Below are 18,263 nucleotides of genomic sequence, written 5' to 3'. Positions count from 1 at the left end.
AGCCAAATATACCAATTCCCATTCCAATGCTTTATCTAGAAGCAGCTGTTTTGGGTGAGTAGCTAGTACACAGGGCTTACCTTGCAACTACCTGCAGGTCCATCTGAAACAAGGAAGGATTGATCTTAAAATCGTTTTCAAAACTTTTATCTTGTTGTGCCACAATTCCCTTTTATTGTCCTGTGTCAGTTTCCCTAATTGTTCTACCTTAGTTTCCCTGAATTGTTCTCCCTCAATCTCCCTGATTGCAACCCCCCTTCCTGCCCATTATGTGTAGAGATCTGGCCACTCTGGGATTCCAAAAGATAAAATTCCAGAGTCCTCTCTCAGACACCTAATTGGCATCCTCTGTCTCTAAGTTTAGACCATTTGCAAATATATTTGGTCTTTTTAATGTCTTTAGGTGTTTAAGAAGCCACATCAATGGGATCTGAAGCCACTAGGAAACTACAACAATAGCAGGACTAGAACCTTATCTTCCCTGAGCCAATCAAGTGTTAAGTTCAGTTTCATCACTTTTAAATACAAAATCAGATTAGCCTGCATGGTAAGGGGGAACCCTGGTAGATATTGCTCTTATCACAAGATCTCACCATACGCATAATGACAGAAATTTTGTCCAGATAGTCAAACCATATGAGGCTCTGCTTTATATTTACAGTTACAGATGCTTTTGACTGATCTTTCTCTTTCTCCATACTTTCTTCTGAATGAGCTCATCTTGAGGAGGAAAATAATTGATAGGTACTATGCATATCAAGAAAAAGGGTATCCGTTAAGGGAAAGGTCAATTCTCTGAGAGTCTCCACAGCTATAAATCATAGCTTCTGAAGGAGTTGCAAGGCAGCCTTTGCTGACACAGGTGTTGTGGATTAGGAATGAGATAAATTGGAGGCAGAGGGAAGAGGAGAAAGGTTAGACAACACAACGGCCTCTCAGTCAGAGAGATCAGAGAATAGCAACTGCCTCTCAGTCTCCTTGTATCATCCTCTCACAAGAGGAGATCCATTCTGGGTTGGATCTCCAGCAGCCACTGTCAGGCGGCTCCCATGTATTCCAACAGCCTTCCCCTGTATTCCAACAGGTATCTACTGAAATTTCCCGAGAATGCTGATCTATGAAGGAGGATTCTACCTCCTTGTGTGAGGCTGATACAGATGAAAGGCAAAAGACCTACTTAGTAACAACAGGAGAGATTCACCCACTTAATGTGCCTACTGAACTGTGCATTACACAATTGAATATTGAACTTTAATTTAATAAATATTTATTAAGTACCCATGTACAATAAGTTCATAAGTTCTGGAAACACACACCTGGCTCTCATATATGTATATGAGATTGTATATATACAATCCAAAAGGAGATCAGGGTGCAATATAAATGTGATATAAGAATGAGGTAAATGTCAATGAGTGATTCATGCAAAGTGCTTGTAAGATTTTTGAGGAATTACTTTCAAGGAGCTGAAGGGATACCCCAGGAAATTTCAGAGAGGTGATGACACCTGAGTGATTTGAACCTTGATTGGAAGTTAGGAAGAGCTTATTTCTCACACAAGGGACAGTGACAGAATGAGACAGAAACAAAACTGATGTTGCAGAGTAGTCCAGTTTGACTGGAATATAATATTAAAAGAAGCAAAATGAGAAAAGGCTGAAAACATGAACTATGCTTAAATAATGAGATTCAGAAATATCAGAATAGTAGGAACTGGGCAATAACACTTAATTAGTAGGCAATAAGCCACTGGAAATTTTTGAGTTCAGGATTAGCATTACAGAGAGTGATACATTAGGAAGATTACCTGGATTTAAAACCAATTGTAGAGACTGGAAACCCCTAAGGAGACCAGTTAAAAGTCTATTATTTTAGATCCAGGCAAAATGTGACAAATATTTGAATTAGGATTGCAATTGATTGTTCAGTTTTTGTATCTCTAGTGCTCAGCATAGAGCCTAATATATTGTTACTGATAAATGTGGATTATTCATCCTTAAGTACTCAAAGACTCTTATCTACTGTAACTCAAGTACCGCCTATTCTTGACATTGTCTTGCATTTTCCAGGTTCATCACTTTTTTTTTTTTTTTTTTGATGGTCACATTGTAAGAATGAAACCCGATTCTTCCTCATCTCTACCTGGCTGATATTCTTCCAGGTACCACTGTCCATCATGAAACATTCCTTTATGGCAGTTATCTACATATATGTCCTTACACACACACACACACACACACACACCATAATGAAAGATTTCTTTAAAAAATATATATTTCTCTCTCCTCAAAAAGGAGATCCTTTGGATCTCTCAGTTGCCATTGATCACACTTTTTCTTGTATGATGTTTATGTGCATATAATATTCCTCCTATTACACCATAAGTAGCTTGAAGGCAAGGATTGTGAAGAATTTTAGCTTCACAACTTTAGAATCTAGTATCTGGCACATTAATCAGTGGCTGTTGAACTGAAGTAAGCAAACCGTTTATGCCAAGTTATTATATCGTGTAACTTAATATGTCTATCTGAATTTGTTCAATTTTATTTGTTCTGTGTGTGTCTGTTTTTCATGTGGCTATCTGAACTTCATATCACAGTTCTCTCTCCTTCCCGCTCCAAAAAAGGGGAAGAAATATCACCCACATAACAGTTTAAGTTAACAATTTTGGGCTACAGTGACAGAGAACTTCATGACAAGACTATAATTACATTCTGGCTTGTAGCTTTGGCCTGGAACAGCTATAGAGTGCATCCAGGATAGTAGGACCTCAGATCATCTAATCAAACATCTGCATTGTATAGAAAAGGAAACAGAAAGTCAAGCCCAAAGCCACATAAATAGTAACCATCAGAGGCAGGATTTGAACACAATCATTTTAAGTTATTGCTTTCCCTTTTACCTCAATGCATGTGAAATGGGATGTTGATGAAGTAGTTATAAAGAGAGTGGTTCTGAATAACTTAACCCTTTTTTCTTTTTACTTTCCTGAGAAACACGTGAAATATCACTCTGATCAGTGATGGGACCAAAACAGAAGAGAAAAAGGATGAACTGGGTAATAGAGATTTCTAGAATTGGATTTTCCATTCATAAATAGCAAAGGGTTTTTGATCCTCCCCTTGATCTTGGGAGAAGATAGTTTAACTTATTACAATAATCCTGTGAGATCATGTAGTGCAAATATTATCATCCTTACTTTATAAATGAGGAAATTGAAGTTCAAAGAGATTGCAAGTTCAAAGACTGCATTATCCAAGGAAAGTCACAATGTTAGCAAATAATGGATCTAGTACCTGAATCTGGATTTTAAAATTTCAAGTCCAGTGTTCTTTCCATTCATTATACCATGCTGCCTCTATGAAATTCCGAAGCTCCAGGGCAATCTTTCAGGAGGCAGATATGTTACCCACATATCTGACCAGAGCAGGGCCTCAACTCAGTTACTGTAAAGACTGGATAGCCAAAAAGGGCAGAAACTAGCTGGATATTTTAATCTGTCCCAGAACTTACCAACCTAAGACTCACCTATCTGAATTCTGGGCCCACTATAAAGTTTGGATGATATCCTGCTTAAGAATGTGGGATTGAGGCAGAGGGGAAACACAGCACATCATTTTTTTTGTTTTGTTTTGTTTTTCCTATCATTTTTGATTCTTTATATACCTTATCTTCCAGAAATAGATTCAAACTAGTACTGATCCCAAAAGCAACTGTCTGAGGAGTATCTTTCCCAGACTTTGAACCCTAGGCTTGTGGGGAATTCGGACAGCATTTTGTACTTGGTACAAAAAAAAAAAACAGCAAAGCAAGAGGGGATGGGAGACTGAAATGAGGGACAGAAACCATTTTTTCATGATACCACCTTGTGTATTTGATAGAGATCATCACATTTGGCCAACTAAATCAGATCTTGTCCTCTTTCACACCTGTTCCTTGCACCGGTCAGTCTCCTTAACCTAAAATGAACTACCTTATTCCCTCCTTTACAGACATCCTTCTCTCTTTGCAAGACATAACTCTGGTATACTTTTCTCCATAAAACTTTTCCCAACCCCACTTCCAACATATAATTGACCTTTCTTTCATTGCATTTCACTGCCTACACTATGGTATCTCTCCTATTCATTTACTTATATCCTAGTAGTGATTCTTTGTTCCCACTTCACATCAAGCTAAAAGTAATTTTAGTACAGAGTATAATTTTAAATTTTGTATAAAGGTATATTTCTTTCATATTGAGACAGCTCTGAAACAAACTTTTAAAAAGCAGTCCTTCAGAGAAAAGGCACCTACTTAAGATAAAGCTAAAGGCATAGTCCTGTTTTCCAGCATCTAATTTGCATATGACTGACATGATGACTTTGAAGGTAATAGTTGGGAAATCCTATTTCCAGCTTGTTTTCATCCAGTTGGGTGATATTGGGACAAATGTATATTTCCTGTCATGTGATAGAAATAAGTGATCTTAATGAAGAGACTCTGCTTTGGACCAGTAATTCAGGAAAAATCTTTTGACTCTAGTTGAGTCTGGGAAAAGACCTTAGAATTTGCATGGGCATTTTAGATAGAATATGAGCAGAAGCATATATTCTCAAGAATGAGAGGAAGGACTATTTTACTTTTCCATTTCTTGCTTTACTTACTTAATCTTACTTTTCTATCCCTACTGTTTAATATAGTGCTTTTCACATAATGTTCAATAAATGGTTTATTCATTTATTTATTTGTTCATTTCATTCATCTACTGCTTAGAAGGGCTAATTCAAAGAAGAAATGTTTTTGCTTTTTCCTATACAGTTCCTTGAGGAACAGATATGAAGAAGCTCTTTTAAGATCCCAGATTCAAGATCTCTATTTTGGTGGAAATGACATAACATAATGTAAGCCCAGAAAAGGTTTAACTCAAATGAAGCACCCATTAGTGGCACCCCTCATTTCATCAGTGAATTATTGTATACAAACGTTCTCAAAAGAAAAAGTGCAAAGTCCAAAATTGTTAGTTGTTGCAGGCATTCCCTATACCTGTGCCTCTTTGCTATGATTGTCTTTATTTTGTGTTCATCATGGTATTATCCACAATATGGATAGTGTGTGTTTCCTAGTGGAATGTTTTATTATTCCTGCTTTATTTGTAGTTTAGTTAAGTGTTTCTAATTAAGATTTAATGAAGTTAAATTGGCTGCTTTGTTAAATGAGAAGCACGATGGTGGGGTTTGGTGGGTATAATGTAATGTAGGATTGTTTTCTCCCAATCAGGGAAAATTCTCCCTGTCCAGAATGAGTGAAGATTGGGTAAGTGAGACAGAACAGGGATAGTGAGAAGGGTGGAAGGGTAAAGAGATTGTGTGTCATATTCATACCATATTCGTATTTCCAGCACTAGTAGTTTCTTGCATGCACTTTAATAAAGAGTGGTTGAATTAAACAGCCAAAAAAAGTTACTCAAAATTAGAGAAGAAATTCTGTACCTTGCTATTATTCACATTATTCCTTCCTATCTTTGCCTCCCCTTCTCTCTTTTCTGCCTATAGAAACCCTACTCTCTACTTTCAAGATTTATCTCCTCAATTAAGGGATAGAATTTAATCAGAATTTACAGAATCACCAAAGTGAAAGTGAAGTCAAATGTCATGTAATCCAACTCATACATAGGAAAGGACCTATTCAACATCATCTCTGACAAATGGTTAAATAGAATTCATAATGAAATCCACCAGAGATATCTAAGTCCCTACCATCCCAGGGAGTCAATTTCACTTCTGCATAGTTGTTTGTTTGTTTTGTTTTTAAAGTGGACCTGTGATCTCTTTGGTGTAGGGATCTCCTCTTGTGGAAATTGCCTCAATAACTTAAGACTGACAACAGCTCTACAACTTCTAGAATTCTAGAGATTTCCTGGGAGCACCAAGAGGCTAAATGATTTATTAAGGGATCACATAGCAGCATATACGAAAGGTAGGTCTTAAATGTAAGTCTCCCAGACTCTATCCACGATGTTATATTTCTACTATTTGTACAGAGAAATAAAATAAACATTATTAAGTACCTATGGTATATAAAATTCTATTAGGACACATTTTCTCAGATCATGCTAAAATTGGCCTCTCAAGAACTCCTACCCATTGCTCTTAGTTCTGTTTTCCCTGGTCAAACAAAAAAACCTAACTGCTCCAACTCTTTTTCACATGATAATCCTTCAAATACTTCTTTTCTGCTGTCTAATCATCTTGGTTTGGAATCCACTTTATACTAAGAAGGTCTATAGGGAAGGAACATAATGTATATTATGTAGACCTCTTTTGTACACAAGAGTGATACAGTACAATAGAACCTAAATACAAAATTCTGGAATGTAGTTCAGGACCTTGATATAGATGAAGCTTTAGTATAAAGCTTAAGTATAAAGTATATATATATTTTTGGTGTTTTCTAATAAATCCCCTTGTATCAGGCCAAGATGGAGTTGCCTTAGACCAAACTCCTCACTTTTGTGAGTTGTTTAGAGTTAAACTGAGGTACCATTAATTCCTCATTATATTCTTAATTATTAGTATATTATTAATCTATTGTTACACATAAAGTATGTCTCATGTATTATTTTATCTCTCCAACTACAACATAAACTTCTTACACATCTCATGTCTTCTCCAACCTTTAAAATAATGCTAGGCTCTTGTTAGAACCTTGACATGCATGTCCTCAAAGGAGAGAGTGCTAAAAAAAAGGCAGAGGTTGGGTTTGAATAGCTTTCTGGGACAGAATTTCCTCCCTATTTGTTCTCCATTTTCCTGCCAGCCTTTCAACTCAGGGTCTGAAATGAAAGAAAAGAGGACTAGCATTCAAAGCCAAGGCATGTAACTGAACATCTAGGTTCTGAAACAAAAATCATAGATTTTAGAGCTAGATTATGTCCCAGATGCCTAGATTTAGGAAGGAGCAAGATATTCTCCATTTTATAGATAAGAAAACTAAGGCCAGAGAGAGGCTAATTGACTTACCTTACTCACTTCCTTAGTCAGAAGGGAAGATGGACTTAATTCATGTCTCCCTTACCACCCTGTCTTCCCCCTCCCACATAAAGCATATTTATATGAGCAGAAGACAATCTCTCCCTACTGAGATAAAGGTTTCTGTTTTTTTTTTTTTTTCCTGCTGAGGAAAAAACAAAAACAAAAACAAAACATCATCTGGATCCCATGTAAAAAATGGCTAACTGATAATGAATTCCACCCTCTTCAAGGAGGAGCCACAATTGCCAGCCCTGGTTTTCTGGATTGAGAGGACTCTGGTTTGGCAGGTGAGTGTCCATGTTTCCTTGAGAAGTATCAAATCCAAATGAAGATGCTGTGTTATGGCAGAGCTCCACTGAAGGTCATGATGGGCAAACAGAGGAAGGAGCAGAGCTCAGGTGAGTTTTGAGGTGGCAGGAAGGAAAGTCTCTGGGACTGTGGCCAAAGGCTGCTGTTTTCAGATTTGTAGCAGGGAGAAACTTCACACCTGTTGGGGAGGCCTTGGTTCAGGGAAAGATTTTACAAGAACATCCTCCAGTCCCCACTCCTCCTCTAATCCAATTCTGAAAGATGGTCAGTTGGGGGGAAAGGAGAGATATGTAGCAGATACAACACTCTCCTCCCCCCAACACAAAGTAGTAGTTTTTTTTTTGTTTGTTTGTTTTTTCCCATGGGGCAAATTTATAGATCCCTTCCATTACCTGACTACACTCTGTAGGATTTTTCGCTCATCCTGATCCAGACAAACAGCAAAGGAGCGGCCATTGGCGCCAATGATTTGTACCTTGTCCACTTTAATCTGTGATGTGCTGATCTGTGGAGAAGCTTTGGATCAGTGACTCAATAATCAAGCCAGGGATTCTGGTCTCTAACCTGGGGATTTTCCAACAAAATAGATATTCCCTCCAGCCTACAGATCATTTCCTCACACAAACCCCCTTATTTCCTTTTCTACACATATGATTACATATATGTCTGATTTCATTTCCTTTCTGTCCCTGTTCCCTGATGTCCCCCAAACTTTTGCTGGCCACTTTTGTATGAGAGTGAAAATGGCATTGAGACCAAGAAGATAAAGGAGGCTAATACCTGGTTATAGCTCTTCTTGGACTTAGAGTTTTGTCTCTTCACCACCTCAGTCAGGGTCAAGGTCAGAGATTCCATGTTAGAATCTAAACAAGATAGAATTCTCAAATCATAAGCTCAGGCTCTGCAACTTCCTTTTGCCCCCGAATCAATGTACAAGATTGTACATTGAAAAGGAAAAAGGATAGGGCCCCCAAAGAACTGAGGAACTGACTCCCAGTAGCCATTGACCCCATCAAATATATGACTTTAACCCCTTCCTTCCCCCTTCCAATTTCACTTACTTAGCTCCTCCAACTTCCTACAAGCCTTGTTAAGGTTGATAGAGGTACACACTTTCTCCATATTGTTCCATCGGCTCCGCCCACTAATGGCCCCCTGTAAGAACAGATAAAAGTAGCCAAGCTCAGCTCCAAGAAGACACTTTATCCTTGTTCCAAATGCACACTCTAATCACCCATTTACATGCAGAAATGTCTCTACTAGTCTATATCCCAAAGAGATCTTTAAAAAGGGGAAAGGAACCACATGTGCAAAAATGTTCATAGCAGTCCTTTTTGTAGTGGCAAGGAACTAGAAATTGAGTGAATGCCCAACAATTGGGAAATGGCTAAATAAGCTATAGTATATGAATATAATGGAATATTATTGTTCTATAAGAAACAATGAGCAGACTGATCATAAAAGCCTGGAAAGATTTACATAAACTGATACTAAGTGAAGTGAGCAGAACCAAAAGAACATTGCACACTAATGACAAGATTATGTGATGATCAACTGTGATGGATTTGCTTCTTTTCAATAATGAGGTGATTCAAGGCAATTCCAATAGACTTGATAGAAAGTACCATCTTAGAAAGTGCCATCCATATCCAGAGAGAAAACTATGGAGACTGAATGTGGATCAAAATACAGGAGTTTCACCTTAATTGTTGCTGTTATTGTTTGTTCGTTTGCTGCTTTTTTCTTTCTCACATTTCATCCCCCCCCCCCATTTGATCTGATTTAGTTTTTGTTCAGCATGATGAATATAAAAATATGTTTACAACTGCACATGTTCAGATTGTCTTGGGGATAGAGGAGAGATAGTGCTACTGACCATTATGGTGTATGTAAGCGGTTTAATCCAGTAGTGGTCCAGCACTGATATTTTTCTAACAAGACTTTCTTGTCTGATGTCTCTTCACTAAGTATTTAGGTAAGTATTTAGTTTGCAGTCACATATATTACTATCATTTTATAAATTTCTTAAGTTATTTTTACTTCAGTATCAATGAATTATAGAAAGTGATGACTTGAGGGAAGCTTAGGGACAGTTTAATTTAATAGCCCCTGCATTTTTAAACAGGAGAAAAATTAGATCCACCATGCAAAGAGATTTGTTTAAAGTCATAGATGCAGAGAAAGAAATAAAACTTTTCTAGGCTCAGGAATTAAGATCCAGAAAGAAAAAAAATCCAAGGATATGACCCAGAATAAAATCTCTGGGTAAAGAAAAGGCAGAGAGGCAGCTAGATAGAGCAGTGGATAAAGCAGCCATCCTGGAGTCAGGAAGACCTGAGTTCAAATCCAGTTCTAGATACTTAATACTTACTAGCTTTGTGATCCTGGGCAATTAATTTTAACCCCAATTACGTCATACAAAAAAGAAATAAAAAAGAAAAAAAAAAAGAAAAGCCAGAGAGAAGCAGTTCCCAATTCTTGCACTGGCTCAGTATTTAGAGGGAGGACAAGATTTCAGGATCAACTCCTTACCTTGCTGTAGATAATCTGTAGTGTAAGTGGGATGGCTTCTCGGTCTCCATCAATGCCTAGCCGTTTACTGCCAGGACCTATATGATACAGATCCAAACCTTTCAATCCAAACATCTTTTTTCCTTCCCTCCACAGCCACATACAAATACCTCATGATTCTATTTACCCCTCCTTCCTTTCCTTTCTTAAGCCCCTCAATTCTAGGCCTTAATAGCCCCTTCTTCTTAAATCTAGCCCCTTTAACTCCCTTTCTGCTATCAGGAAGTCACACTTAATGCCCAATGAAAACTTTCATTGTTTTAAGGGATTGTTCTTGATTTGCTGAATCACAATCTTCTGAAACCAGACCACATCTACAGGTCATTTCATTCTAGGCATTCCCTCAGAAACTCCATCACTCACCTGTATTTGGTCTTAGAATCTTACCAATCCCTGACCAGTAAGAGCAGATAATGACCATGAGTAAAAGACTCCAAAGACACAGAACCTAAAGGAAATTAGTTGGTGTCCAAATGAAATTAGGCTGGAGGCAGGAAGAACTTAATATAAGTTAAAATATGATGTCATCCTTGTAGTTTTTTTTTTTTCCTTTATGTTTATTTATTGTGCTTGGGAAGTTCTCTAAACTTTTAATGGTTTAGGTGCTAGCATTTTTTAATTTATAAATTTCATTTCAAAACATCATTCATACCTGAGCACAAAACCAATCAAATCTCTTTGAATGTACAAACTTCCAAGATAAGAGTAATTTTGGCTAATAAAACATGCAACTTTATACTCGGATAGTTCTTCATTTGTTGAAAGAAAGAGAGAAAAAAAGAGGTATGTTTTTTAAATTAGTACCAATATTTGTTTGTTTGTTTGTTTTGCTGAGGCAATTGGGGTTAAGTGACTTGCCCAGAGTCACACAGCTAGGAAGTGTTAAGTGTCTGAGGCCACATTTAAACTCAGGTCAGTGCTGGTGTTCTATGTGCTGTGCCACTTAGCTGCTCCCAGTACCAATATTTTTGATTCACTAAGATTTTTGATTTGAATATTGTTGCTATTTACATAGTTGTGATAATTATGTATAACATTTCTATTGATTTTGTTTTATTTTGCATCACTTTCCATATACAATTCTTCGTACGGCATCGCACTATTATTCATATACCACAATTTGTTGATTCATTCTCCAATCAGACACAGAATTTCTAATTTTTTGGTATTATAAAGAGTGATATAGTGAATATTTTCATAATAGTAGATATTTCTTTGTAAGGGTCCAAAGAGGAACCTCACATAGTATAATGAGCAAGTAAAGAGGCTTTGATGCCTGAGGCACCTGGATGTGATCTCTGCAGCTAGTAGGGACCACCTCCTGAGCAGGAGTTCTGGCCACATTGAGAATACATCATCAATAGAAAGTGTCTCCTTCTCTTACTGACTGTGTGTGTGACTTCATAGACTCAATAAAAGTATTGGGGACCAGGAAGTAGATGGAGTTCAGTCCAGGAGAATGCAGGAGGAATACAGGAGTGGTGCAGGAGTAGTACAGGATGTGATTGGGTGGAATAAAGTCTTGAGCTCACAAACCTCTGTGTCCAGGTGCTCTGTTGGACATGAGAACCACTGCTTGAAGAGGCAGTGGTCATGTATTTCTGAAGGCCTGGGATTAGATAAAACTGGCAATCAGTAATCTCTGAGGGGGAGGTTACATCTCTTTATTGTCAATAACCTGTTAATAACCCCAAGAACAGCTGGATAAAAGGTTTTGAACAATTTTGTAACATTTTGCAAAACTCCAAATTGTTTTACATGTGGATGCCTCCATTGGAAGTGATTTAATGTGTTTTTCCATATCTTCAACAAAATGAAATTATTTTATCTCTGACAATCTTTTATGTATGAAATTATATCAGATTGTTTTAATTTCCATTTCTGTGATTATCAATTTTGAGAACTTTTTTTAGATGGCTGCTGATAGATTGCTTTTCTTCTTTTGAGAAGTTTGTTTAGATCTCTTATCTACTAGAGAATAATACAAGATAATAAATACATTCCAATTCTTTGTACATTTGAAATGTCCTACCTTTGAGAAATTGTTAAGTTTTTTCCCGCCATTCATATATTCTTTTTATTCTATCATCATTTATTTCATTAATGTAAAAGCTTTTTATGTAATTCAAGTGGCATTTTTAAAAAATGATTTTTTATGTTGTAGTTATAAATTCATTTCCTATGTACATCTATAAATTATATCATTTCCTATTCTCTACTTTTTAATAATGTGATTTTTTTTAGCACAATCAATTTAGAATAAAAACTGACATTTATATGGCACTTTAAAACTTGCATATGTTCACATATTGAGCCTCTCAACAACCCTGTGAGGTTAAGTAGATATTATTATCCCCATTTTAAAGATCAGAGAACTGAAGCTCAGAGCCAGGAATGTATAATAAATTATCATTTTCTTGATCAATAAGCTCCACCAACTTCCTATTGCCTCTTAAGATCAAATACAAATTTTTCTATTTGTAAAACCCTTCAAAAGCAGGCTCTAGTATATCTTTCCAAGTTTATTACATATTATTCTCCTTTATACACTTTATAATCCAGCAAAATTGATCTTTCTTGTTCTTCCCTACATAGAAATTGGCATTTCCTGTCTTTATGTCCTTTATAGACTGTCCCCATGCCTGAAATGCACTTCTTACTTTTTAGAATACCTCGTTTCTTCAAAACTAAGGCCTTTTTGATTCACTCCAGATGCTCCTACCAATCCTCCAAAATTGCCTCATTTATTTTGTATATATTTTTAATTTTCTTTTATATATATATATATTGTTTTACTCCAACAGAATTTAAGTTCTTTGAAGGTAGGGGGGGAGTTACACATCTTTGTATCTATAGTTCTAGCACCTACAACAGTGTCTGGCACATTATATGTGCTTAATAAAAAAAAATGACTACTTCACTCTTCATCAGTTCATACCATTCTTTCTATTTCTCTGAATTTCTGACATGCTTAATTTCTATAGAGAAATAATATTCCCAGTTGATGGGCACCTATATAGTTTCCAATTTTTTTTTTCTTCAATTTATGAGACTTCTGTAGGATATAGACTCACCAGTAAGGATCTCTGGGTCAATGGTATGGTCAGGTCAGTAATTTTTCTTTCCAAATTGTCCTTCAGGATGATTAGACCAATTCACAGTATTAATGTACCTATCTTTTTATTGTTCCCCCCACCAAATTCACTGTTTCCGTATTTTGCCATTTTCCCCAATTTAACAGATATGAGATGAACTCTCAGTCTTTTCAGTTTGGATTGTTTATTTTATCTGAGAGGTTGGGAGCATTTTTTGAATTGATAACATTTTGTATGTGTCTTGGGAATAATTTAGAGCAAAGGTATCAAACACATGACCAATGAGTGGCATGCAGTTTTGTCAACTCCTAAACATGATCAGAAACAGGTTAAAATGTAATTGGGAAATGCTTAACAAATTAAATATGTTAATTAATGTTAACTAATTTAATGTTAATTAAATATAACAAAACAGATAACGTGGCATTTTATAGTTAAGTCAATATGTGGCCCTATGGGCCACATATTGTGTATATGAATCAGTGGTCCCTATTTCTATTTGAGTCTGACAAGACTTATCTAGATCCATCTTTCATATGATGGTTGATACTTTGATTTCTTTGAAAACTGTTTGTAGAACTGTATACCTTCTTCTCTATCCAAATATCATTTCTATCTCAGAAAAATTATATATTTGCATATCACCATCCTTCTACTCATTTAGAATAACAATCTCTAAGTCAAATTTGAATTTTTATTCGCCCCTGTGCTCCCACACCAAAAAATAATCCCAAGATTCTATTTTTACTGATATATATATATTTTGATATTTTTGCTTACCTTTTTCTATGTATCTCAGATAAGAGTATAATTTAGGAATCTCCTTTTTCCTTTCCAAATTCCTCTCTATTCTGCTTCTGCTACAAAGCCTTGTTTTAATCTATTCAAGCCTTGAGCAACTTAGCTCCAGCACCTTCAGCATCAACTTCCCTATGATTGGGTGACTGGTGGTAGAATACCAAATTCTTCCCAATGATTTCCTTTATAAGGACAGAAACTAGACTACTCTGTATCTGCTACTCTGCCTAGTTTCAACTCCATGGAATAAGATACTCCCTGGTTTTTCAGTCCCCCAACTCCTTATCCTTCTAGTTTTTCTGTCCTATTAGATAGTATTCTCTTTGAGGGTGGGGACTAGCTTTCTTTTTATTAATGGTATTCTCAGCACTTAGCTCAGTTATTGGCACACAGTAAGTCCTTAATAATTGTTGATTGGATTGGATTATTTGAGTAGCTTTTATTTGTGGTAAATAATTTCAAGAAAAATCATTTCATTACTCTCCTCACCCTTCCTTTTCAGTCCCTTAGATGAATATAAGCTCTTTGAGGGCAGGGATGTTATGGTTGTGTATTCTGTACTCTAGAATCCAGGACTCTTAATTTTCATGTTAATGCTTTCCTCCCTCTTAAATATGATGCCTTTTTGTTCCTAATGATTTGTATTCTTTATTCTGTAGTCCTGGGTAATTTTATTCAATGATTTCCTGGAATAGAGTATCCAGACTATTTTTCACTTTGTGTTTTACTGAGGGAACAATAATTATTGTATTAACTTCATGGAGTTCTGTTATTTTGGTTTGTACAAGTCTAATGTCTTCCTGTTTTTTTTTTAATTTAAAAATTCTGTTCTCGTTTGTTTTCCTTTGTTTTGTTTTGTTTGGGGGGGAGGCTGGCATGAACCCCTTTATTTGTAAGAGTCTGCTGCTACAAGGAGACATTTCATCATCATTCCTATTGTGTCAAGTCCTATATTTATTTTTTTAAAAAATTCTTCATTCAGTGATCTTATGTTCAATCTCATACATACTAGCCTCCTTTTATCTCTTTTATTTTAAACCATTTTAGAAATTCTTCTAGTATATTTACTCTCTCATCTGAAAGTATACATGTAAGGCTGTCATTCTTTCTGACCACAGATTTTCCTTCATATTCTTTAATCTTAAAACCTTTATTGATCTTAATACATTTATTGGTTGTATTAGGGTTTCTTTCTTGTTTATTCAGTTCTTCAGATTTTTGTTTATTTTCCTGTAAGGGATTTTTTGTTTTCCCCTCTTTTGTTGTTCCTTTATGATTTTTGACATAGTTGTCATGGGATCTACTTAGACACGACTCCACCATTTTGTTGAAAGTCTCAACATCATTTTTGAATGTGTGCACAAAGCTTCCTCTAGGAGTCAGTTTTTCCATGAAAAGAACTCTCTCATCATATAAAAGATTTGATCAAAATTAAATAGGTATTAAATAAATGGCAGAACAGAGACTAGAATCCAAGTCTCCTAACTTCCAGTGTGCTCTTTCCTTCTTGGATATAGGGCTTTTTGTTTCTCCAGACCAGTGTGGTACACTCTCCTGAGCTAAAGACTACCCTAGCACACTTTTTTCTATATTAGAGTGGGAAGCAAAAGACAAATCTAAAACTATTGTTATCATCTATCATGCCTTTCCTGGGACTCTTAAAAAGGTAATACCTACCAGAAGCCTTGATAGCACGGACAGCTGCAGAGTGACCCAGCTCCAGAGAGTGGATAAAAATTTCTGTTGTTTTCTTCCCACTGATGAAGGTCAACTATGGAAAAGAATATCTGTGATGACAGGGAGCCAAAAGATTTACATACTGTCTTCCCTTCTTCTAAGTCCTTTTGCTCTGAGGTATGTCAAAGAAGAGGAGGACATGGAAAAGAAGAAGCTAATTCCTACTGATTTTAAATTTAATGAATTTAAATTTATTCTGGTTTCCTAAGAACCCAGTTTCTCTTTATAGACTTCAGAATATTAGAAACAGAAGGGACATTAAAAAGAAGGGACATCTAATTCTGCTTCCTTACTTTATAGGTGAAGAAACTGAGGCTAACAGAAGTGAAATAATCTGCCCAAGTCATCCAGTCATCGTGCAGTGCTTTTGGGAGCAAGATGGTACAGTGGATAGAGTACTGGATCTAGAGTCAAGAATATGTGAGTTCAAATCCATATTCAGATATCTACTAGCTGTGTGATCCTGGGCAATTCACCTAATCTCTGTCTGCCTCAATTTCCTCAACTATAAAATAGCTCTTACCTCACAGGGTTATTGTGAAGATCAGATGAGATAATATCTGTAAAGTATCTGGGTATAATTGCTTGGTAAGAACTTAAATGCTTGTTCCCTTCTCCTTTCCCTTTCTCTATCACTTCTTCATTCAGAGAATTTTAACTATGCAATTTGTTTGATCAAATACCCCCCCCCCCAAATGGTGCTAATGGGCAATTTGAAAACCAAAAAGGAGGAGAAAAGAGGAGGGAAACACTCCTTTCTAGCCTAAGTCTATACCTCTGTCTGATAGATTTGAAGCAGGATTGGTCTTGTGGCAAAACGGCAGTAATAAAGCAGCATGTCTGCCAGGATGGGCAACTGTTCCTGAGCACTCTCCAGTGGCCCAGACTCCGGCTTCAAAGTCTGCTGCAAAGAGAAATCCAAGAAAAAATAACATTGGCATGAACAGTGTGAAACAGGTAACTTTAAAGGCAGAGGATGAGTTAAAGAGAAAACTTGCAGGGATGTTAGATCTACGTTCTCTCACTTCTTTCCATTATTCTTCTAAGGGTTGAGGAAAGGGTAGACAGGGATGAAACATAGCCTCCAAATATCGGTTCCTGAGGTCATAAAATAAGGGTGGAAGCAGAAAGATTATGGAAGTTGCCAGAATTGTGCCTAGTGCCTAGGACACTAGAGAATGAAAATGATAAGGCTGGAGCATCTTCAGTCATAGCTCCTGAACATAGTAGGATTTAGATTTTCCTTAATTGTCCCCACAATATCATTATTCCTTTCCACTTAATTAAACAGACAGAACTAAGAATAGGGAAAGTAAGTAGTCACCTAAGGCATAGTACACACAATAGGGTATATAGTATGGGGTATTAAAATGTTTACTAAATGAATGGAGTTTTTTGAGCAACAAAATTGCATTGTATTTAGTGAAAAGTCAAGTTGTGAATGTTAAAGTGAATTCTTCAGAATGGAGAAGACCATACAGGGAAGAGATGCCAGTTTCAAACTTTGCCTAAGATAGACAAATGCCTTGTCCCAGATTTAAAGAGATAAGGACTAGAACTGTGGTTTCATTGATTTAGAGAACTCCTGGATGAGGAAACTATCTCTTTAGCAATGAATTTGGCACCTTCTTTACAACTTATATTCTTAGGAGTGTTACCTGGATCACTGAGAGGTTGCCTAACTTTCACAGCCAGTATGTCAGAGGTCTTCCTGGCTTCAAGAGCAGCTCTCTATGCATACTTCCTCCAGGACTGAGAACTGTTTTTAGGACCTCAGCCCAAGTAAGGCAAAGGAATCACCAACTTTAGATCTTGAGGCAAGATCCTCCTTCCTGCTCCCCTATTTCTCTGACCTGCCTACCTGGCACAAGACATCAGTGGGCAGGTGCATCAAACCCAGGACATTGCGTTCATACCAAGGATCCAGCATTCCAAGGTAATAGGAAATGTCATTGGTGCTGTCCTCCAAGGACAGGGAAATGTCCTGTAATGGGAATAGATAGGAGGTATATAGATGTGAGGCTCAAGATTTCTAATCCAAGAGGCATCAGAATCAACATTCAAGACTCAACTAAAGGGAATCATTCCAACAATGAGATGAACTAGTTAACTAAATCTAAAGCCCAAATGTTTTGTTTTTCTTTCTTTTGAGTTTCTACTATGGTTTCTAAAAATTACTCTTTATTATAATGGTGTTAGAAACTGGTAAGCAGCATGGGAAACTACAGATGAGCAAATTATAACTTGAGTTAACTGGGGCACTGAGAATTTATATGGCATATGCATTGAACATTAGACTATGATAAAGGTCTTCCTGACCTTCAAAAGCCAGCTCTCTATCCACAATGCTACACTGTCTCTCATTATTATTACTATTATTATTATTATTATTTGCATAAGCAATAACTTCTCATATATCCATTCTGTTTTAAGGTTTACATTCATTTTCTTCACAAGAAATCTGTCAGATCTCTCTTGTATAATTCTTTTAACTTTTCATATTTACACTTGTCTCCAGTTAGATTTTAAACTCTTGCATGGCCAAGGACAGTATCTTATTTCTTTATATATCCTATGACACCTACTAGCAGTGTCCTACACATAGTAAGACCTCAGTAAATATTGGTTACTGATATAATAACCTCAAAAATGCACAATTCAAAAAATAGTTTCTCCCTCCTTTCCACATTTCCATCTTTGTTCTCCTCTCTCCCTATCTTACTTTTTTTTGATGTGGAAA

At 36.5% G+C, this 18,263-nt stretch overlaps 1 protein-coding gene across 5 annotated transcripts in view; it reads right to left on the bottom strand.

Annotated features, from left to right (window-relative positions):
* Positions 1-2,078: 2,078 nt before the first annotated feature.
* PIK3R5 (phosphoinositide-3-kinase regulatory subunit 5) overlaps positions 2,079-18,263 on the bottom strand; it is a 116,798-nt gene continuing 100,613 nt past the window's right edge. For 3 of the 5 annotated variants that reach the window (XM_031965513.1, XM_003768715.4, XM_023502716.2), the window contains 8 exons: positions 17,385-17,507; positions 16,299-16,427; positions 15,464-15,557; positions 9,855-9,931; positions 8,384-8,477; positions 8,103-8,185; positions 7,715-7,827; positions 2,079-7,500 (listed from right to left, as the gene is read on the bottom strand). In XM_031965513.1, coding sequence (XP_031821373.1) covers positions 7,353-7,500; positions 7,715-7,827; positions 8,103-8,185; positions 8,384-8,477; positions 9,855-9,931; positions 15,464-15,557; positions 16,299-16,427; positions 17,385-17,507 — 861 coding nt within the window. In that variant the 3' untranslated portion in view covers positions 2,079-7,352. The other 2 variants (XM_012548685.3, XM_031965514.1) reach the window with 2 other exon arrangements.

Source organism: Sarcophilus harrisii, chromosome 4 (genome assembly GCF_902635505.1).
Source record: "Sarcophilus harrisii chromosome 4, mSarHar1.11, whole genome shotgun sequence".
Taxonomy (NCBI): domain Eukaryota; kingdom Metazoa; phylum Chordata; class Mammalia; order Dasyuromorphia; family Dasyuridae; genus Sarcophilus; species Sarcophilus harrisii.
Note: the sequence above shows the minus strand (reverse complement) of the source record. Positions and strands in the feature narration are given on the sequence as shown.